General features: G+C 36.9%; 1 protein-coding gene across 9 annotated transcripts in view; it reads left to right on the forward strand.

Annotated features, from left to right (window-relative positions):
* Nucleotides 1-23,232, forward strand: part of NAV2 (neuron navigator 2) — a 316,849-nt gene that overhangs the window by 260,185 nt on the left and 33,432 nt on the right. For 5 of the 9 annotated variants that reach the window (XM_081938823.1, XM_081938825.1, XM_081938827.1 and 2 more), the window contains 9 exons: nt 2,804-2,848; nt 5,318-5,478; nt 6,827-7,015; nt 10,119-10,171; nt 11,258-11,281; nt 17,285-17,359; nt 19,887-19,970; nt 21,169-21,280; nt 22,761-22,909. In XM_081938823.1, coding sequence (XP_081794949.1) covers nt 2,804-2,848; nt 5,318-5,478; nt 6,827-7,015; nt 10,119-10,171; nt 11,258-11,281; nt 17,285-17,359; nt 19,887-19,970; nt 21,169-21,280; nt 22,761-22,909 — 892 coding nt within the window. Of the gene's footprint in view, nt 1-968; nt 1,035-2,803; nt 2,849-5,317; nt 5,479-6,826; nt 7,016-10,118; nt 10,172-11,257; nt 11,282-17,284; nt 17,360-19,886; nt 19,971-21,168; nt 21,281-22,760; nt 22,910-23,232 lie in introns of all 9 variants that reach the window. The other 4 variants (XM_081938830.1, XM_081938831.1, XM_081938824.1 and 1 more) reach the window with 2 other exon arrangements.

Here is a 23,232-nt window from a genome sequence, read left to right on the forward strand (position 1 = left end):
TTTAAGGCAGGCTTCCTATCTGGTTTGTGTGTCAGCCAAATGTTTCCTTGACTGCTTCTTTTTAGATTTCAGCCAGGATCATATAAACATATTAAATATTTTACGAATTGTCCTTGTCTTACCTAATTGAGCTCAGATTTATGGTTGTAAGTTGTTATGATGATAAGTCAAGGCACCCATGTGATCAGAAGTAATTTTCAAGACTTAAAATGACAGTCATTAAGCAAGCACAGTGGACATTAAGTGGTCTTCCCCATCCTTCCGAAAACGAGGTAAAAATGCCAGAAACACGTGACTGCAGACTGCATAAAACTGACCTGCCAGTCATGTGATCATATGGCCTCAGGGTGACCATTTTCTTTGGCCTGGTCTTTAAGGCGTTTCAGACCAAAAAGCTCCTTGGTCCTTTGGTCACTAAACAACCTGTTGTTAAGCGAGGATTACCTGTAAATGAAATCAATTTGTAGTACAAGAATGAGCACCGTATAGCCCTTTAGCTATTGTTCTGAATGAATTAGCCTATTTCTAGGAAAATGAACAATTGGAAGAGTCATCTTAGTCCATCTCTGCATAGGAACAAAGAAAACCTAATGGCAAGAAGACCCAGGACTGTAGTTCTTCCTGAATTGTTTTGGATGCAACCTGACTTTGCTAAATCACTTAGGCCACTGGTGTCAAACTCGCGACATCATGTGACGTATCGTGACTTTTTCCCCTTCACTAAACCGGGGATGGCTGTGGCCAACGTGTGACGCATCCGGCCCGCGGGCCATGAGTTGGACACCCCTGACTTAGGCAGTTCCTGGAATCTTTTAATGATCTATGGCTTCGCAACATAAAACAACTGTTATCAACCTGTGAATGGATTCTTTTTTTTCTAACAACTTTCCCTTTCTTCCCTTTGTTCTAATCTTCCTCTCTCTCTTTTGTTGTTGTTTTGTTTTTCTGTCTTGTTGAACTTCTTCTAGCCCTCTCTCTTCCCCTGCTGCTAGTCCCAAATTCTGCAGAAATACTTTACCCAGGAGGCAGGACAGGTAATGCTGTCTGTCATAGGGCAGTGGAATACACAAGATCCAGGAGGGTTCATTGTGATGCTTAAGAAGCCAAAGTGTATTGTGCAAGACTGTGCTCATTGGAGAGTGTGTGTATATTTCACTGGGCTGTGTTGAACTGTCACTCAAAGACATGCCAGTGAGAGTATATTTAACAGCAGCAATGACCCAGTTTATTCTGGAGCACCCTGTGGACAAATGTAATGTTTTTTTTAAGAATGCAAACTTAAGGATCTTACAAAGTTCTGTGTTTTTTTTTTTTACTGGAAGGTTAAACTCTCACTAGCATTTCTGCATTCTGGTGGCATGCCGCTTTCCCTCATGTTTTCAGTTGTTTCACCTTTTGTCTTGATTTCCATTCCCAACTCTTCTGTTGTGGCTGAAATTAGTCCCTGTAATAAGTTGCTTACATCAGTGTCAATTTTGGAAATTTTTGGCTCTTTTGGTATTTTGTTGCGTGTACTTTCTTGTAAGAATGAACATATGGAAACTATGTGCAAAGTGCACTGGAAATGTTATTGCTACCATTAGATGTTTAGAAACTAATTATAATGGTAGAATCAATATAATTCTCTATATTTCCTGCACTAAAACCTTGCAGTCAATACTCTTCTTTACTAAGTTTCAGAACTTATTATTATTAGAGGTATTTAATTGTTTAATAAATGACATAATTAAATGATTTCCAGAGAATTGATAGTTACTCTATTAGAGCAAGAATGGCAAACAAACTTGTGGGAGCTTAAATATAAATTTATGTTTTCAGGCATAACCTCTTGTAGACTGTGACTCATTTCATTTGATGCATGATTTCAGGATTCACTTTAGAATATCTAGTTTATTTTATTTATTTAAACTTTTTGGAACCGCCCATCTCCATTACAAAGGGACATTAGTTATGTGATCAATCTATTATTCGTTCCCTCATTAAACTAAAAAGTATTTGTACTGTTGGCAGATATTATTCAGAACAAGGCTTTTGAACATTTATAACCCTAGCTTGCAGAAGTTGTGTTTTTGAAAGAGGGTCAGGTGTGATTTGAATATAGCTTATTTCAATGCTAAGCTTATTTCCTGAAAGCAAATAATAAATAATCCTCTTCATAGACGCCTCTGGTTTGTGCAACTAATATCCCCTTTTTACCCTTCAAAAGGTTGCAGATTGTATTATTAATTCCAATCTGATGCTGGGGAAAAATTTTGTTTGAGACTTGAGAGATAGTGTTGTATTTTTTGTGTATTTTTAAAGGAAATTTTTCAACATTGTCATAGGGATAACCAGTCTACATTTACTGAGAAACATTCATTTGAAATATGTACATATTAAGAAAAGAAAGTGTCCCAGTTACTTTGTGGTAGAGAAATAGCCAGTCCAACTTCCAAATGAGCTTGAAAAGTTGCATTAAAATAAGTATTTACAATGTTCACAATTGTAAGTCCCCCAGATACGTTAGGCTTGCCACTTTCCTAAATTTCCATCTGAAAAGTTCCAAATTGGAGAAGGTTGAATTGAGCTATGAGATCTCAGTCTTGGGTTTGAGTTTATCTAGCATGGTCCCGTTTGCATGTCCTGTGTAACAGAATCTAAATCTGGTTAGGCTTTTGCATGTTGGTTTGACAGGGGCTTTCGTCTCTCTTTTTTCAGTGCTAAGACAGAGTTGTTTAATAGTGTGTTCTTTTTTTTTTCAAACTGACCTTTAATTCCCTTTTTGCTCTTCTCTGAAGTTCTTTCTCTTTTAACTTTTCTACAGCGACCCACATCTTGATAGGAACACTTTGCCTAAGAAAGGACTCAGGTATTGGTGTTTCCGTATAGCATAAGTAGTTTTCCATGTGGTTTGGGGATTTTTTTTCTCTTTTGCCTGTGTGTCTTCCGTGTCTTTAGCGCTGCTGGTGGTCTTTGCTTTGCAGTGAGTGGCTGCAGTCTCTTTCTCCCTGTCTTCCATCCCCACCCCCCTCCATGTCCTCTTGAAGCAGGTCATTATTCTGTCTTCTCACCTACATGCTTCTTTTCATAGCTTCTCAGCTTGAGCAGGATTTGTAACTATAGCTGGCTGGCTTTTCAAAAACCAACTCACCAAGCTTGACTTGCAAGCAATAATTTGCAGCTTTTATGACTGAAATAGTAACTGGATGATGTTATTCTCACAGTGTTAACTTCTGAAATGCAGATCAAGAAGAACCGAGAAGTCATTAAAAGTGCAGGCTTTGCTATACGACAGCAGAAGCAGTAATTGTGCTTAAGAAAAAAAAAGATGTTGATTTAATGATTAAAAATTAAATTATGTATTATAAGCAATTTGACATCAAGAAAAATTAGACTGAAAAAGGATGATCTCTTCTTTTTTACAACTTACAACTTTACTCCATTTATTAACCTGATACATAAACTTTATTGTCATTGTACATATATACACAGTATATACATACAACGAAATTCACATGACACCCAGAGACCAGGGTAGAATTAGTTTAGACATGAAAGTCTAAATTAATTCCACAGATATTGTCTGTTCAATTTTAGACTAGATTGTGCTGCTGCTTTTTACAATCACTGACCTGATGGCTTTAAATTACAGCTGCAATTTATTCTGTGCTATAAACACCCTGTTATTTGCAGTATCTTTGATTGTCTCACTGAGCTGGATGCTAGAAGTACTGTGTAAAATACGGGAGGGTTAAGATTGAATAAGTTAATTGATTTGTAATATCTTTTCCACCTATCCAATGTCTCCAATTATTAATGAATACTGTTTTTTAAGCTTGAAACATATAAATGTCAAGGAGGTAGGTATCTGTAGTTCGTTCATTTGCATATTCCTCTAATGTTTGTGTGCCTTTTTATGGATCCAGTTAAAAGTTAAATAACTTTTAACATCAGAAATCTTTACAGCAAAAATCTAGCTTTTTAGTGCCAAGTACACATTAACATCACTAGATCATTCAGGAACATGTGAATTAAATATTGAAAATCCTACCAAAGCTATGCATGAAATGTAACTGCTTGTGCTTTAAATGAAGTGTTTTAAAGAATATATTCACTTGCTGGCAGTGCTTATTTTATTTTTATTCCTGGGAAGAAAGGGGAAAAAATCAACACCTCTCACATTACATATTAATTTCAGTCTTCATCAGTCTGATATTCTGATTGGGTATGGCTGTGTATAAGTTCATATATAAGCAGCTATGGATAAACCACCTTTTGATTTTTCATATGTTTAGTTTTCATTATTGGCTGATTTCATGGCTAGTGCATTTTTCATTGTATTTTGCTTAAAAATTAGAACTTATCCACAAGTATATACTGAATGTAGGTATGTTAAAAAGCTGAGAAAATATGCTCACAAATAAGCCTAACCAATTTTTCAGGTGTATCTTGACACCTAAAATTTTTGGCTTACCCTTGACTATATGGTACATATATAAAGTGCAAAAAGTTGAGTCAGTCAGTTAAGTCATTAGCAAATAATGGTAATTATATGAACCAAAAATGTACACACTCTATAGGCACACATATATCTCCTTTTGCTAGATCTTCAGGTTTGATTCTTGCAATTCAGCTTTTGAGCAGCAATATTTTAAGGACCTAATTTTAGCTTTTCTCCCATCACCTTTGTACAAGCCAATAACCTCCATGTATTTGTATACATATATTTGTGTAGAACCAACTCTAAAAATTAGTATGTAGTGGCAGTAGTGGCTGTTGACCTTGTTGAATATGATCATTGGAAGTTGTTTAAACATAACTAGGGGTTCTCAAGTTTAAGATGTTCATAAGTATCTTGTCAGATAAGGAATAATTAATTGGCTTTAGATCACACATTAGATTTCATGGTATCTTGCATAGACATATTATGAATGGCTATTTACAAGACAGGAGGAATTGCAAGCTATCAGATAAATCCATAATGTTCCTATTCATGGGTAACAGATATTGGTAACGGCTGCCCATATTAAAGCATTTCTTTGAATTTGACATTCAGAGGAACCTACTTAAATCCATACTTAATCATGCTTAAAGTAGGCCCACTGGAACCAATGCCTCCTACTTTAATCATGATACAAACCGATGTGTCCCAAATTTAAAACGTTCATAAATATAAGATGACATTTTTCAACTAGGCTAATTCTACTAACATGAAAAGGTGTGTTCTGGCAGGGAAAAGACTTCTTTTCAGCTCTGCTGTTTTCTCTAAAATACTTTTGTAGTTTTGTCAAGCAAGATATTTCTGAGCAAAAGCTAAACCTGGTTGTGATTTGTGCAGGTATACACCATCATCACAACTTCGCAATCAAGAGGATGCAAAAGAATGGCTGCGTTCACACTCTGCTGGAGGTCTTCAGGACACTGTTGTCAATTCTCCATTTTCTTCTGGTTCCAGCATCACATCACCATCTGGGACTAGATTTAACTTCTCCCAGCTTGGTGAGTAAACTTTTATGATTCCTTTCAACTGTGAAATGTACAGCTTGTTCAAAAAAACTGTAAATTTAATTGGTGATTGATACTGATAAGATGGCATGTGTTGATATAGCATGCCATTTGAAACATACCAAACCAGTATGGTTACTATGCACATAATTTTCTAATATATAACTTAGCATTTTGGAATGTCAGAGGAGTTTGATTTTGCATAAACATTTCTTTCAGATTTTTAGAACCTTGCAAGTTTTATGTTACATCTAAAAAATTATTCACTATTTTCACTAATCTGGTTTTAATTGGTTATGTAATTGGTTTTTTTTAAAGAAACAATAATTTGCTTTATTTAATCTTCACTATGAATGAACATATATCTTAAGTTCTAAGATAGTTTGGCAGCCACTACATAGCGACTTGACTTGATAGAATCATAAGAATAATAGTTGTTAGGTTAGTACAAAGTCTCAAAGAGATTCTTTGTTTTTATCAAAGCTTCAGTGAACTGCCCTTTTGATGCATATCCTGCTTCTAGAGGTTGGGGGTTGTCATATCACACTGAATTGACTGTTTCACTGGCCTTCAATAGAAGATATTGCCATCAAAGCAAAACAGCCAAGTGAAATAAAATGACTCACTTCGGTGCTTCCCATTGGAGTATCTTGCTTTTCTGAATCTGGGCAACATTTAAAGTGAATTCCTCCAGTGATCAAAATTGACTCTCTGTGAAGCAAAACAGTGCAAATTTTGCATAGCCTTAACTATTAACTAAGTAAGTTGAGCAGGAGCCAAAAATCAGATCAGAAGAGGAATAGTTGAAAATATATATCATGATACCCAGAAATGTATTACCATATCACCAATTCTATTATAAAGATATATATTTTAATGGGTCAGTCTTGTCTCTGAAATCTTGGTTATTACTTGGTTATTTTTCTGGGAACACTATTATTTAATAGCGAAGATTGCAATGTCTTAAAGGCACCAAATTACTTTATTGTGGGAAGCAGGATTCTGATCCAAGGAGTTTTAGCTTTGCGAGTATCCTCTCCAATGACTCTGATTGACTTGATATTCTAATAATGTCTGACTTTGTGCCTGACTACTACAATTTCAGTTACTACTATTACTATTCCGAATCAACATAGTAACATGGATGAAGTAAGCATGGTTGTAGAAGTTTTTTTCCCAAAACTTTATTTTCTACCTGATTAATGCACGAGAAATTTTCAGAAAGATTTAGTTAGAGACTGCTACTCTTATGCTTATAGTAACAGTTTGGTTTGTTCATTTGTGAAAGTAGCATAGCATGAGTATAGATCTGTGAATTTCCTATCTCTGGTTTGCTTTCTAGCGAGTCCCACCACAGCAGCCCAAATGAGCTTATCCAACCCAACCATGCTCCGGACGCACAGTCTTTCTAACGCAGATGGCCCTTACGATCCTTACAATGACTCCCGGTTCCGGAACAGCTCAATGTCACTGGATGAAAAGAGCAGGACAATGAGCCGTTCTGGGTCATTCCGGGATGGATTTGAAGAGGGTAAGAGATCCAGTTCATTTTTTCCCCAAAAAAGTTGAATCGTGTATGCATATGGGAAGGAATGACAAAAATTGTTTATTAATTTTTGATAGATGTTTATTTCCTTTATATTTATGGAGAAAGGGGAAAAAACAACAAAGCACATGTTCAAAACTTTGTTTAACACAGTAGGCTTTGTTTTACAACAAATGCCAATGTCAGAAAATAGGGGAAGGAATCAGATGTTATTGTTTGACTTGAGGTGAAAAAAATGGTTCAGATAAATCAAGGAGACAAAGGAATCAACACGCTTGTAATTTTTAGATGTGAAAAGATCTGTGAAATAGTCTGCAAAGCCTTAATGCTACTCTTGAATGCACAATACCTCTTTTTCAGACCTCTCATACTGCTTATCCCTACTTTCAGTTTACCTAATATCACTGATTTCAAATAGTGACCTTTTTAGCTCATCTTTAATTTCTCTGGAAGAGATAGAAAAAATCTCTTTTGTCCTAAAGGCTGCATTAAATAGATTGCAGTCAGGGATGTGGGGAAAAATACTTGTTGACAGTGGTGCAATATTAGCTCAAATTAGGAGGACCAAGGACCTTAAGACTCTTCCTGGTCCCAGAACCAGACTAGATCCTAGACTCCTTCTCATGCACCAGCAGTGCAGGTCACTGGGAATTTACCATGTCAAGCAACCTATCACCCTGAAGCAGCAACATCTTCTAAGTTGCCTTTACTCTCCCCAACAGTAAAGGTGAGATGGAGACTTTGGCATTTAAAAACCAGAAGCACCTATGTGGCCTGGATAAGAATCTTGAGTTAGGCACATAAAATGGAAATTCTCACTTCCCACTTATCTGATTTACTGATTGAAGTTCAGTAATGTAATTTCCTAAGCTAGTGATCTTTCTCTGCCCAAACTTCTTTCTTCTACTATCAGTTGAATATGAATTGGTTGCACCTAGTAACGATTTCACTTTGGAGGGGAAAGTAGATTTTCAAAAATTTTCTCTGAAACATCTATACTACCTAAAAACTAGCTGACTCTTGGTATCTTGTTCACTGAGCTCAGCACTTGGGTAACCAGTTGGTGGACTAACCGGGTCAAGAGTTTGTCAGAGTTAAAAAAAATATTGTGAAGGTTCAAAAATAAGTTGAGTTTTTAATTGCCTAATTTAAGACCAGACTTTTCTTAGTATACTTCTTAAATTTTATGTTTAATTGTGATCTTTATGGGTCAGAACAGTTCTTTCCCCCCCCCCCCCATTTTACACAATTGCAGGAACCATAAATATATATTTTAGAATAGATGGAAGTATGTGAATTTCCTGGGAAATTTGCATTCTGCAAGAATGGTAAATTTAATAAAAGAAAAAAATGAAAAGTATAACAAATGAAATATGTATAATATTTTCTGTGCCAATAATAATTTTGGACTCAAAGCAGAATAATTCAATATGCGGTCTTGAAATACAGAAACATCATACTTGGTATTCAGATTTTCAGACACATAAGCATTTTGGTGAACTAAGAGGTTGTAAAATATTATTGGTATTTGATGAATGTGAAAGTAAACTCCTTAATACAAGAAATCACTGTGCTTTTTTGGAATGTGTAACAATAGCAGGTGATTTATTTTCATGCAAGTTCTCCTTATAATGATTTAGGAATGTCTAATAGAAGCAGAATTTAAATGTCATAAAACCACATTTCAAAAACACACATGCCAGAATAAAGTCACTACTGCAAACGTGATTACATTATATACAGTAACTGGGTTTGCAAAATATACCGTAATAGCCTGATTCACATATTTGCTGAAAGTGCTATTTATTTTTAAAGTTACTGATACTATTTACACACTGTACATTAAAAGTTCCATAGCAATGCAGGCATGCAAGAATCATGTTTTACATACTGCTAACAATCCAAATATTTATATATGTTGACATTTGTTCAGTTTTAATAAAAAGTATTGAATATGCCCTTAAAACAGACCAAAAAGTATACAATTGATGTGAGGAATCCATGGGTCCTACTTTGACAGATACATTGCCATTTTACTATTATCTTAATACTTTATTGAGTATCCACCCAGGTGTGTTGCTAGAAGGAAGGCAATCAGAAAGCAACATGCTTGGTTTGCAATAATTATTGTACAAAATGGTGTTCCATTCTGCATTGAGTCAGATCTATGAGTCCATTGCACTCTCGGCTTCTTGGCAATATAAAGTTTTTTTTAGGACTAATATAGAAAGAAAATGCCATTTTGCTTGTTTAACAGTTAGCCTTATTCTTCAAGGACTGGGGGGGATTAGCCATTTTAAAAGAAATAATATAGGAAGTGTTTCTGGAAAATAATACAATGTATTTTCAACTGTAGATCTACAGAATTTGAGCATCGTTTAGCTATGAATAGCTTTTGATACCAAAGCTGTATGAATTTATGTTAAATAATTATGTTTGCTTTTTAAAATATAAATGCATGCATTTATATGTTAATATTTTAAAACTATTTTGTAAATCACTTTGTAAATATGTTTGACAAAAATGTATTTTTCCCTAGGTTTTTTTTCCCCCTTAGGAAATTGCTGACTTACAATTAAATGAGTCTTTTATCTAACCTAGTCACACCAAAATATTCAGTCTTTTTTATTTACAAAATCTTTTAACTCCCTTTTACTGTTTATGCTTCAGGCCAACAATATGGTGAAACTGGACTGGTCAGTTGAACCTTTACTTTGTCTGCTTCTCATCATCTTCTGTTCCATTTTCCATGCACTATCATAACCTTGCAATGTTTGAAATACAACAGGCAGGCAAATATTTACATCCAAGTAATGATTTTTAAAAGCTTGACTTGAGATCATTTTGGGCTATGGTCTGTATAATGCTTCCATTTATTTCAGCTTACCTTCTGATACGTCTGCCAAGATTTATGTTCAGTAAATACGTTCATGACTGGTGATGCAATTTTTAAATAGGCTGCTGGTGAAATGTGTAGCCCTTATGAACATCCGTAGTATGTATACGGCTTATGTAATAATCTGCTGTTGTTACTTATCATATAAAACAAAAATCCAATGGCTAATGTGTTTATTTATCTTTCCTGTAGTGCATGGTTCATCTCTATCTTTGGTGTCAAGCACATCATCTATTTACTCAACGGTGAGTGTCATAACCACAATCGGTCTGTAGGAAGTTGGCAGCAAAAGAATGTAACAAATTTAATTCATTAAATAGGATTATGGACCTTAGAGCTCAACTAGAAGAAGGAATGGAATAATTGTTCTCCCAAGCAACTTCCATGCTTTATTGTATTCTTATCCTTTGATTTCTATAAGATGGACAGAAAATCTTATGAAATCAGTGGATGAGAAAACTGTGACTGACAAAGTTGGACTTAAAACTATCAAAGCAGAAGTCACGTAGGAAATTACATAAGCTCTTCTATTTGTTTTATGTAATGTAGCAGTTTCAATTAAAATAATACCTAGTGAAAAGTGGATGTCTTTAGCTTACAAAAAGTGATGTTTAAGAGAAGTACACACTGCTAATCAGCCAGTAGCATAACATAATTTACCACTAATCAAGAGGAGCATGTCCCATTTGATAAGCTCCTGGATTCATTAGTGCAGCTATTTATAACTACAGAACTGGAGAAGAAAATAATCAGTGAAATAAATATTTATTTCTGATAAATTTAAGCCCTGAGTTAGTGGTCCCCAGCCTTTTGGGCACTAAGAATTGGTTCCATGGAGAGAGGTTTTTCCACAGACCGGAGATGGCATGGTTTCACCTGCATCCCGCACATGCGTGGATGAAGCTTCGCTTGTTTGTGCAGCACAGTTTTTGGTGCACTGTGATCAGATGCCAATCCATAGTCTGAGGTTAGGCATCCCTGCACTAATATCTTACAGGTGTATCTTATTTGGGGGGGGGGTGAATTGTGCCTGCTGCATTTACTGACATTATGGAATAGAGTGCAATAATATTTATTATTTATTTACAGTAATATTTTAATGTTTCTATTTTCATATTATACAAACTGCACATAATGAATATTATTAAATGGTAAATTAATAAAATTAATTGTGGCTTGGACAACTTTTTATCACATAGCTGAGTAAAAGCTGTTTTGGATTAAAAAGACTTAAGTGGTTTGAGTGACAGGTTATTGGTAAGCTGAACAATTAAATGAATCCGCTGATTTTAATACACTTTTCAAACAAAGTCCCTTTTTTTCCCTCATAGCCTGAAGAAAAATGTCAGTCAGAGGTAAGGAGGATTTTGTTTTTCTTAAAATTACTAAACTCAGTGACAGGTACACATTTTAAATATTTAGATAATTGGATATATTTCATTTTTTTTAAAGTCAGTGATATAAATACAGTGGCCTCTTAAATAATTCATCATTCCTCTTAATATACATCTATATAAATATAAATCTCTAATATAGAAAGGATCCTGAAAAGAACTGAATTAGCCCTAATCAGAAACGAACTCAGGAAAAGATTCCTACTAGACCAAACCAACTGGGATCTACTCACTCTTCACCTCAAACTCAGCAACAAAATCTACCCAGCACTCTGGGACAAATCCAAACAACTCGCCCTCTGGAGAGCCGAAACAGAAACCTACTACAAGACAGACAAACACACCAACAAACTCCACAGACTAGAAAAACAACAGAAGCACACTCCCCCTCCTCAGCAACTCAAGAAACAAACAGTACACAACATATCAGACAGAACCCTCACCACAACTGAAACCAATGTCCTTTCCAGAGGATTCAACTTTGCAGTCACTTCTAAACGCATCCCCACTGAAGACATCATATGCGGAGTTGAAGCTACACTCACCAAAATCAACCCAGATGAAGCCAATAAAATCAGACTTGCAGTCACCAACATCCTTTGCTCCAGTAATTAATCCAGAAGCAACTTACAACAAGAAGGAGAAAAAGCACTCACTAACCTGAGGAAAGATAACAACATAATCATTCTCCCAACAGACAAAGGTAACGCCACAGTGGTGATGAACACGTCGGACTACCAAGCCAAACTATCCAACCTACTCCAAGACCCCGCTTACAAATCTCTAAACACAGACCCCACCACCTACCTGGAAAAAACCACCAAATCCAAAATAAAAGCCTCTCCCATCAGTGAAGAGATCCAGCAAAGAATAATCCCCAGTGAGAAATCTTCCAGATGCCCCAAACTCTATGGCCTCCCCAAGATACACAAAGAAGGAACACCACTCAGACCCATAGTCAGCTCCATAGACTCACCTCTACAGATTCTTGCCAAATTCCTCACGAAACAACTCCAACCCTACGCAGAATCCATCACCTCACACGTACAAAACTCACTCCACTTCATAGAAACAATAAAGAAACAAAACCTACAACCCAGCGACCTACTCTTGAGCTTCAATGTCATATCCCTCTTCACCCAAGTGCCTATAAAAGAAGCCTTGACAGCTATCCAGAACAAACACAACCTCCCTAAACACATCCTGGACCTGACCAACCACTGCCTTACCAACACATATTTCATCCATAATGGACAAAGATACAAACAGATAGAAGGAGCACCCATGGGATCACCCCTCGCACCCTTCATCACAAACTTATACATGTAACATTTTGAAACTAACACCTTAGATAAATCTGAACACAAACCCAAACTCTGGCTTAGATATGTTGATGACACTTTCGTGATTTGGCCACTTGGAAAAGAAAAACTGGACAACTTTCTCACACATCTCAATAGCCTACACCCCAAAATACAACTCACTATGGAAATAGAAGCAAACAACCAACTTCCCTTTCTGGATGTCCTAATCTACAAAAAACCCAATGGCTCCCTAGAACACATCATCTACCGGAAAAAAAAAAAACACCAACCGCTACTTAAACGCACAATCCCATCACCACCCTACACAGATAACTCTGTATCCAAGACCCTCATCTCCAGAACCAAATGCCTAGCTGACAAAAACCACCTGAAAACTGAATTACACACTCTCACAAATGTATTAATCTCAAAAGGATTCCAAAGAAAAACAATTACCAACCTAATCCAAAGGGAGACTCCCCCCAAAAACCGAGACACAGAACAGGACAATGGCATTGCCCTCCTCACTTACATTAAAGGCACCACAGATAAAATCAGCACAATTCTCCACAAACACAATATCAAGATCAATGCCTTCAACACTGACCAAAAAATAGCCAACATCTTAAGAAACTCCAAAGACAAAATCCAGCTAGAAAATGAAGGAGTCTACGAAATACCATGCAAAATCTGCCCTGCAACATACATAGGACAAACGAACAGGAGAATAAATGCACACATCGCAGAACACAAGAACGCAGTAAGAAAAAAAGAAAAAACGTCCTCCCTTTTCCAACACCTTAAAGCTACAGGACATGAAATTAATTTTGAAGAAACCAGGTCAATCTCCAAAACTGAACACTTCAACAAGAAAATAATTATGGAAGCTATTGAAATAGAGAAACACCCCCCACAACATGAATAAACGTGACAATACCTCCCGCCTACCAGACATCTGGAAACCAGCCCTAGTCAACAAACGAACCCCACCACCACCCAGGCCGTTACAACACGAAACAACAACGGACACACAGCCAGCACCAATCTACCAACCATTATACAACCACACGACCAATCATTCCACTTACTGAAACAAAGCCAGCATTCCACACACCCCACCAAGATTTATAGAAAGACGGCAGCTCCGACCACACTTTAAGCCCAAATCCCAGCCTGAAGATGACGAGTGAGACCTCGCCGATACGTTGCCAAGACAATCTCAATCTTACATGGGAAAAGACCCGAATACAACAAGACCAGCATACCTACACCCGTGAAAATCTACGAATATATATATTCATTCTTCATCGCATATCATGTTTACTTTGACTTAAAATATATTCTTGGGTTCCAAAATGACTGTTAACAACTAAAAAGTTAATAGCTGGCCTTAGATTTGTTCAGTCCTGGCTTCTTGTTATAATCTTTTCTCTGTTGGAAACTGTGCCGACCCTTTTCCACCATGATCCAAATTATCTTTTAAGAATCACTAGCAGTTAGTACCTATGTTGAAATTAAGCACTTGCTTATCTTTATCAGTAACTTGTGAAGAGAGACATTCCCAGAAATGTAATATCTGTATTACTCTTGTATTTTGTTTGAATATGCTCATTTTTCAAATGCTCAATAAATGTTTCTATGTAGTCTGTCATCTGATCCAAGCTACATGGGCCTAGACATTACTGGGTGGAAATATTGTTTGGATGTTATTTTTGCATTTTACATAAAGAATGATTTTAGAGAACTCCTGGATACTCACTCGCTCATAGACAATGCATTTTGTATTAAACATATTAACTGAATTAAGAGTAAGGTAATATTTTTAATCTAATCTAGTGCATGATAATAATAATAATAATAATAATAATAATAATAATAATAATAATAATAATAATAATAATAATAATAATAATAATAATAATAATTTGAATTTATTAGCCGCTCCCTTTCCAGGCAGGACTCGGGGCGGCATACAATGGAGCATATAGAACATAAAACATGTGTACAAACACATAAACATACATATATACAAAGACACACATGCACGGAGGAGGTAACAAATTACAACATTTAGACAGTTAAAAATCACCATTAAAATACCCCAATTGTAAGAAACCCAATGTACAATTAAAATTTAAAATTTAAAAAGACAGTCAGGAGGAGTGAGAAAAATTACGGTTGAGCCAGGCCAGATAATTGAAAGAGGTGGGTCTTCAGCTGTACACGGAAGGAGCGGAGATCGGAAGTAATCCTGATGTCACGGGGGAGGTCATTCCACAGGGCTGGGCCCATCACAGAGAAGGCTCTGCTCCTGGGTGTCGCCCCCCGACACTGTTTGGCGGACGGCACCCGGAGAAGTCCCTCTCTATGAGCGAATTGGTCGTAGGGATGTGTGGGGCAGGATGCGATCCTGCATGTAACTAGGCCCTGTGCCATGAAGCGCTTTAAAGATCATAATCAAAACCTTGAAACGCACTCGGTAGACCACAGGAAGCCAGTGCAGCTCGCGCAGGAGAGGTGTTACAGGGGAGTATCCTCCCCATAATCACCCGCGCGGCCGCGTTCTGGACCAACTGTAGTCTCCGAGTGCATCTCAAGGGAAGCCCCATGTAGAGAGCATTGCAGTAGTCCAGGCGAGACGTCACTAGCGCATGGGTGACTGTGCGTAGGGCATCCCGGTCCAATAAGGGGCGCAATTGGCGCATCAGGCGGACCTGATGGAACGCCCCCCTTGCCACGGCTGTTACATGGTCATCCATGGACAGCCGGGCATCTAGGAGGACGCCCAAATTGCGCACCTGTTCCATGGGGGCTAGTTGCACGCCCCCGATGGCCAGAGATGGAAGCACCTGGTTGAACCGGGAGGCCGGAAGCCACAGCCACTCCGTCTTGGAAGGGTTGAGTTTTAGTCGGTTGCCATCCATCCAGACCCGTACGGCCTGATGTAATTTTACCTGCATACCTTTGAACCATAATGATTAATCTTTCTGCTACACTCCTATGTAAACTCTTTAAGAAAATCTGCTAGTGCAATTTGCTAATACTTTGATAATATTTACCCAGTATTTAGACAAGTAGAGTTTTTATCTAACGTATTTTTCAGAGTATAAGATGCACCTCTTTTCCTCAAAAAAGAGACTGAAAATCTGGGTGTGACTTATACAACGAATACAGCATTTTTTGCCTCCTGAAGCCCCGCCCCTTCACCCAAATGGCTGTGCATACCCTTCTGGAGTCTTTCAGACAGCTCCTGGGGGCTCGGGAGGGCAGAAATGAGCAAAAGACGGGCCATTCCCCCCCAGCCCCCAGCAGCACCCTATAAGCCTCCATAAGGCTATGCATGCAGGGGGGTTTTTTGACAAAAAAATGGGCTCGTTTTCGCAAAAAAATGGGCCATGTTTTGTTCGTTTTTGGCCCCCACCCCCGTAGGAGCACTCTGCAAGCCCCCCCCAAGGCTATTTATGCCTTTTTTTAAAAAGGGCCTGTTTTCATGAAAAATGGGCCATTTTTGGGAGGTTTGCAGAGTGCAAAAACTTTTTTTTTCCTTTTGGAAAGCTCTTTAACTGATTGGTGAGAATTTAGATTGATCAAGTGCTGTGCCAGCAAAAACACCTACCTATCTACTGTATTTCTCTCTCTCTCTATTTCTCTTTCTCTATCCCTCTACCTACCTACACTCTCTCTCTCTCCCTATCTACCTACTGTATTTCTCTCTCTCTCTCTCTCTATTTCTCTCTCTCTCTCTTTATCCCTTTATCTACCTACCTACCTAACTACTCTTCCTTTCTTCCTATCTACTGTATTTCTCTCTCTCTATCCCTCTACCTACCAACCTACCTACTCTCTCTCTCCCTATCTATCAACTGTATTTCTCTCTATCTCTTTCTATTTCTCTCTCTATCCCACTACCTACCTACCTTCTCTCTCTCTCTCTCTCTCCCTTTATCTACCTACCTACCTAACTACTCACTCACTCTCTCTCCCTACCTACCTACTGTATATATCTCTCTCTTTCTCTACCTCTCTATCCCTCTATCTACCTACCTACTTTTTTTTTAATTTGCCTCTTCAAAATCTTGGTGCGTCTTATACTCCAAAAAATACGATATGTCTTTCTCTGATCAAATATTTCTGAAAGTAGCTAACAAAATGACAAAAAGATCTCCATAAAAGTTAAAACGAGTCTTCAAATTAGTAAATGGACCAAACTGCTAAAACCACCGTTTGTTTAATCAATTGTTTAATCATTTGTTTAAACTATAGTGGTTTTATAAATAACAAAACAAATAACTACATTTTAGTCCATCATTGTGTCTGAACCAAGTCAGTAAAGTAAGTGGAAAACAACAAATAGCAACACAATAAATAACAGTGGTTATCAACCATATACGAAGCAATTGAATCACAACTGATTTCCCAGAGGATCAGGAATGTAGATCTGGAACTTCCATCAAAATGAATTTTCACAAAATTGATGCCATCATGCCAAAGGTATTATTTGCAGTAGTTGAGCCAATAATAATGGGTTTCATTATAACTGTGCCAATAGTGTGTCTTCAAAGAGGTCCCAAAGTTATATAGGGTATATCTGTGTGTATGTACATGTGTGGGTGTTGAAGATCTTGTTAAACAGAACCATGTTTTGAAATATAATGTTTAGATTCGCAAGCTAAGGAGGGAGTTGGATGCATCGCAAGAGAAAGTTTCAGCTCTGACAACCCAACTGACTGCCAACGTGAGTACAGCTCAGAGAGGCAGAAACTGATAATTGATTGTTTAAAAAATGGTCTGAAATATTCTATAGCTCTAGTTCAGGGGTCTCCCACCTTGGTAACTTTAAAACTTGTGGACTTCAACCCCCAGAATTCCCAGCTTCGTTAGCTGAGGAACTCTGGGAGTTGAAGTTAACAGGTCTTAAAGTTGCGAGGGTAGAAAACCCCTGCTCTAGATAGCTATATTTGCAAAAGAAAGAAAGAACATTCCTTCAATGACTAAAAATACCCGGTTTAGATTATTATTATTTTTGCATTGAAGAAATAAATGTCAGGCTAGTACTGTAACATGTCAGCTTCTCCAAAGATTTGGGCAATGTGAAGTCTATATTTTTCAGTGTACATTTTCTCTGTGTTGACTTTAATCTTAAATGTTTGCATGCATTGCGATGGTTGTAGTTCCCAAAGCAAACATAAAAATATTGGGGTCAGCATTCCTCCCCCCCCCCCCTCCTTTCATAATAATGGTAGAAGATACTCTTTTTTTTTAATCAATGATTTAGATCCTTCAACTGAAATGATAAGAGAAATTATATTTCATAATTTCTATAAAATTAGCTTGCTCACATGATTTTTCTTTCACAAAAAAGAGTTTGACATTCCATATATGGCTAGTTTTTTGATCAAGCTGGCACAGCTGTTAAATCATCAGAATTTATGTCAGTCTTAAGTTATTGTCTATAAAATAGTTTGGAAATGAAACCAACCCATCCAAAATGATGGGTTTCTAAATTTACATCTTATCTCTCAAGTATGCTAATAGCAGTCAGGCTAAATATAGGGAAATTACTGCAAGTAATGCTGTTCTGATGAATATATATATCATGAATTTAAAAGATTCCTCTCATGCATTAAACCGATGTTTCCCTTAACAATTTCCAGGTGTATGGACTTCAACTCCCAGAATTCTCATTGCTAGCCATGCTGGCCATAGAATTCTGGGATATGAGCACCACATACCCGAAAATCGCTGGAAAGCAGTATGCCAAGCAGATATGCCAGAATTGAACCTGCTATTTTGCTATGAAATACTTAATTGTAAGTCTTAGTCACTTATTCCTACACAATGTAGGAATATTTTATTAAGGTTGCTGCTATTCAAAAAGTAATGAACATTTTGTCTTTTTGAAAAGATAATAACAGGCATAATTGTCCAAAAGTAAACACATTTTTGGCTTCATATTACGAAAGTCAAAAATACGATTTCGTCTTAAAAGCTTCCCCCCCCCCACTTTTCTCTTTTATTTGAAATGAAAACCTTTACAAGTATTTGATATGGTTAGCACATTTTTTTCAAACAGGAATGATTCGCTCCAGTATTTTTAAATAAACATTTTAGCTGTGTAATACATGTACTCTGTGCTAAGCTTGTTTTGTTTTCTGCTATTTTTCTCACAGTCTCAGTCTGGTTTGTTTTTACAGCAGCAGAGAAAAGTCAAAGCCACATATCCCAATGTTTCGATCCTCTTTATGGTTGTTTTCACTGTAAATGTGAGGACAGATATGCTTTTGGGTGACTGCAGAAAACCTACTGTACCACATAATCATAACAACAGAACTGGGTTAGAGGAAAAAGCTGCCATCTTTTAGACTGGGGTTACTCAAATTTAGGAACTTTAAGATGTGTAACTTCAATTTCAGGAATTTTCCAGCCAACCATGCTGGCTGGGGAATTCTAGGAGTGGAAGTCCATGTTTCTTGTGGAATTCAAATTGTGAAGTCCTTAATCCTCTGTTCTATTGGTACCACCTTAAAATTTCTAAATTTGAGAAATATTGCTTTAGACCAGGATTGTCAAACTGCGGCCCATGGCCTGGATATGTCATGTGCTGGCCACACCCACACCCATTTTAGCAAAGGGGGGGAAGATGTGATACGTCACATGATGACAACGTGAACCCCACAAGTTTGACACCCTTGCTTTAGACCAGGGGTAGTCAACCTTTTTATACCTACCGCCCACTTTTGTATCTCTGTTAGTAGTAAAATTTTCCAACCGCCCACTGGTTCCACAGTAATGGTGATTTATAAAGTAGGGAAGTAACTTTACTTTATAAAATTTATACAGCAAACCCCTACCGCCCACCATGAAAGCTGGAACGCCCACTAGTGGGCGGTAGGGACCAGGTTGACTACCACTGCTTTAGACTATGTGTCAGAGATTCATGTTTGTATCAGACTCAGTATCAGCACCCTGCACAGATCGCTAACTGTGCAACAGCATAACTAAAAAGTTCTTATTAGTTGGAACAGGTGCCACAGCTCTGTGGAAACTTGTTCCTTGATTAGGTAATGCTATCCATTCAAGAGGTGTATAGCTAGTTGCTATAAAGCTATTTGATTTTGCTTCCCACATCTCAAGTGTCTATATTGAGTTTGTAAATGACATTCGCAGCAGAGTGGAACCATCTGCGGATTATCATGTATGCTGTGCAGTATTTTACAATTTTTTTCCTCACAATCAACTGGATCATATGATTTAATTTACAGGCTCACCTCGTGGCAGCATTTGAGCAGAGCCTAGGAAACATGACCATTAGATTGCAAAGTCTTACCATGACTGCAGAGCAGAAGGCAAGTTTGACATTCCCTTGTTTGTTTTCCAATGATTCCAAAATCAACTTTTTGAAATTGAGTTCGTTGTAAATGATGATTTTGAAATCAAGCTAGCAAGCAAAGTAAAGCTCAGCACATGTCAGAATTTTGATTCGCTCTTTTGCCAGTGATCAACATATAAACTTTCCTGTAAGAAAGAATATAAGAGATTGTTGACCACTTACCTGAGCAATTAATGTCAGCCTAGGTTTCTAACTTCCATTCACAGAGTTTTTTACAATCCCTATTTTCTTGACATTCTCTCTCCAATTCTAAAAAATTAGCATTTCAGCAAAAAATACCTTTGTTTGATAATTTCAGTTGCATCCCATCCATCTATAGCCAAATAACTTACAGATAGTTTCCAGATGGGTTCTTATTTAAAAAGTTTACATAAAGGGAGATATGTTTATCTCTGAAATAAAACAACACTAAATGATTCCATTAGGCCAATTTTGCACTTTTATTGTGTTTTCCTATAACTACAGTATATGATATAGAAACAATCCTAGCTATAAATAAAATTTATCATATTTTCTATCTACTAATACATTTTAAACATAAATCAAGAATATTTTCTGTAGAACAGTAGACCTATCATAAAGATAAAAGTAGAAAAATATATGTATTCGGAACTGACTACTTAGAGAATTTTGGTGTTACATTTTCCCTTCAATGTCATTTGGATATTAGAATCATCTAATTGTGCAGTCCTACACTTGTCAGCTGAAATGTCAGATCCCACAAAATTCAGTAAAGGCTATTGAATAGGTGACTGTGGCCCGACACATTTAGAAGCTCTAGTTTTGGTTAAAGTCCCTAAAACTTGAGTAATACTGTACCACCAATTCCTTCTCATCTATATAGTTTAAAAGTGCTAAGGCAATTGAATTTTCAGGCATCATAATGTAAATGCGAGAAACAAAATATCTTTGACAAATCAATGCATCATATCCAATGGATTGTGCACATGGAGAAAACTATTGATTAAAAAGTGTTGTGCATGAATTTACACCCTATGGTTGAAGATGTGAGACATGCACCATGAAGCTGGCTGTTGCTCAGGGACCAGCCACAGATTTACCAGAGAGTAAAAATATTTTTCCAGTTAATTGATTGTACTTATTAAAACCTTCAATGTGATTTTTTTTGTATGCTTGATTTCTTCATGCTTCAGGATTCTGAATTGAATGAGTTAAGGAAAACAATTGAATTACTGAAAAAACAAAATGCTGCTGCTCAGGCTGCCATTAATGGAGTAATTAACACACCTGAGCTCACCTGCAAAGGTAAAGAATCCAAAATGCAATCTTTACTTTCAATAACAATGTAGCACTCTGAGGACATTCAGCCTCCTGATAATAGCTGATGCAAAGTTCTTTCCTATAGACAGATAATTATCGAACAGTCTTGAAAGTGTCTTTCATGAAATAGGAAGCGGGTATTTTGTCAATAATCAGTTATTGTCTGTCTGTCCGTCTGTCTGTCTGTCTATCATCTATCTATCTATCTATCTATCTATCTATCTATCTATCTATCTATCTATCTATCTATCTATCTATCTATCTATCTACTACCCTTCTGAGCATTTAAGGTGGTAACAAAAATTATTAAACCAAAATTGAGATATAAAATTTAAGGGCAGTTATAATGTATGCTTAAATTATCTTTAATTTGTTCCTGGTCATTTTAACACTAAAAAGAATAGCAGAATTATTTAATAGTTAAGAGTATGACATTGTTATTAGTATACTATAATTTTAAATAGTTGTAGTTTTTTTAAAAAAAAAAACCTATAGTTTTACAGTAAACAGTATTCAGATATATGAACTGTACTAATACAGACGTATGTAAGCGTCTGGTATGATCAAAACTACAAATATCTCTGGAACGAAAAACAAAAGGGAGAGATAATTACAAATTGTCTTGCCTCTCTTTGTCATACTTATCTGCCTGTCTGTTATTCTCCAGTCTGTCGGGAGCATGTCACTGCCATTTGATCTTTCATTACTAGATAAGCTTACACAGCAATCAGAATTGATCTGGTTTTTTTTATTCTCCTTAATTAGTGCTGTTTTTCTAGTCTACTTCTATGATTCCATGGGGTGGAATGGCAGGCAGGTGAGAAACAGTGTGTCAAAACAAAAATTCCACCCCTTGCATGTGATGGCATGACTCAAGAATAAAAGGGCTGGTCTTGCGTTGGGATGTCACAAAGTACATTTCATCCTTTTGGACTTACTGTGGTTAGCTGTAGATGCCTCTGGAAGCCTCTTCTTTTTCCAGTTTGTTTGTTTGTTTGTTTTATTGGATTTATATGCCGCTCTTCTCCCAAAGGACTCAGGGCGGCGTACAGCATTAAAAAACACATATTACAAAAGTTAAAAGGACATTAGAAACAATCCAAAAAACAAACCCAATTAATATAACACTAACATTTCAAAAATTAGATAAAATTAACAGGCCACGCCGGCTTGCTGGAAAAGCCAATTTTTTAGGGCGCGTCAGTGACATTATCTCTCTACAATAACTGTCTGTCATAGATAATTATGGATAAGAAACCAAGTTAGGTGTAATTAATAGAAGAAATATCAGTTGAAAAAAATACAGTGTAAAGGTCCTAGGTTTTTGAGTTTATGGGGGGGGGAAATATAAACGATAAGGATTGCACAAGGCAATAAGGTGCAGCAATAGAAAACATACAGAGTAGAGGGAAAAGGCCAAATATTATGTCCAAATGTCTACAACTATGTTTAAATTAATATTTAGGAAGTGGTGGAACTGCCCAGACTACTGACTTGAGGATCAGAAGACAACACTCTTCCGACAGCGTTTCTAGCATTAACAGTGCTACTAGTCATTCCAGTGTGGGAAGCAATATAGAGTGTGACTCAAAGAAAAAGAAGAGAAAAAACTGGGTATGTTTGAATAATGTCTTCCAGTGAATAAAGCATGTTTCCTTGAATATACCAAAGGATCTTAAATAAGAAGCCAAATAGTAAAAGGTTATCCGGATTGTGTTGATGTATTAGAGGCACTCAGTAGACGCTTTTACTCTGTCAGCTGGACAAATCTATGACAATTGGGACAGGAGGGCAGGATTGTATCTCTGATCTGAGGGTTTCCTTTTATTTGTTTGTTTGTTTGTTTATTTTACAATCATATATTTTAGATACCATGGGCAAAAGCTTACAGGAGAGAACCAATTTTAGTGGCAAAAAGTGTGAAGGAGTAAAACACA

The sequence above is a fragment of the Natrix helvetica genome, assembly GCF_964273705.1.
Source record: "Natrix helvetica genome assembly, chromosome: 1".
Lineage (NCBI taxonomy): Eukaryota > Metazoa > Chordata > Lepidosauria > Squamata > Natricidae > Natrix > Natrix helvetica.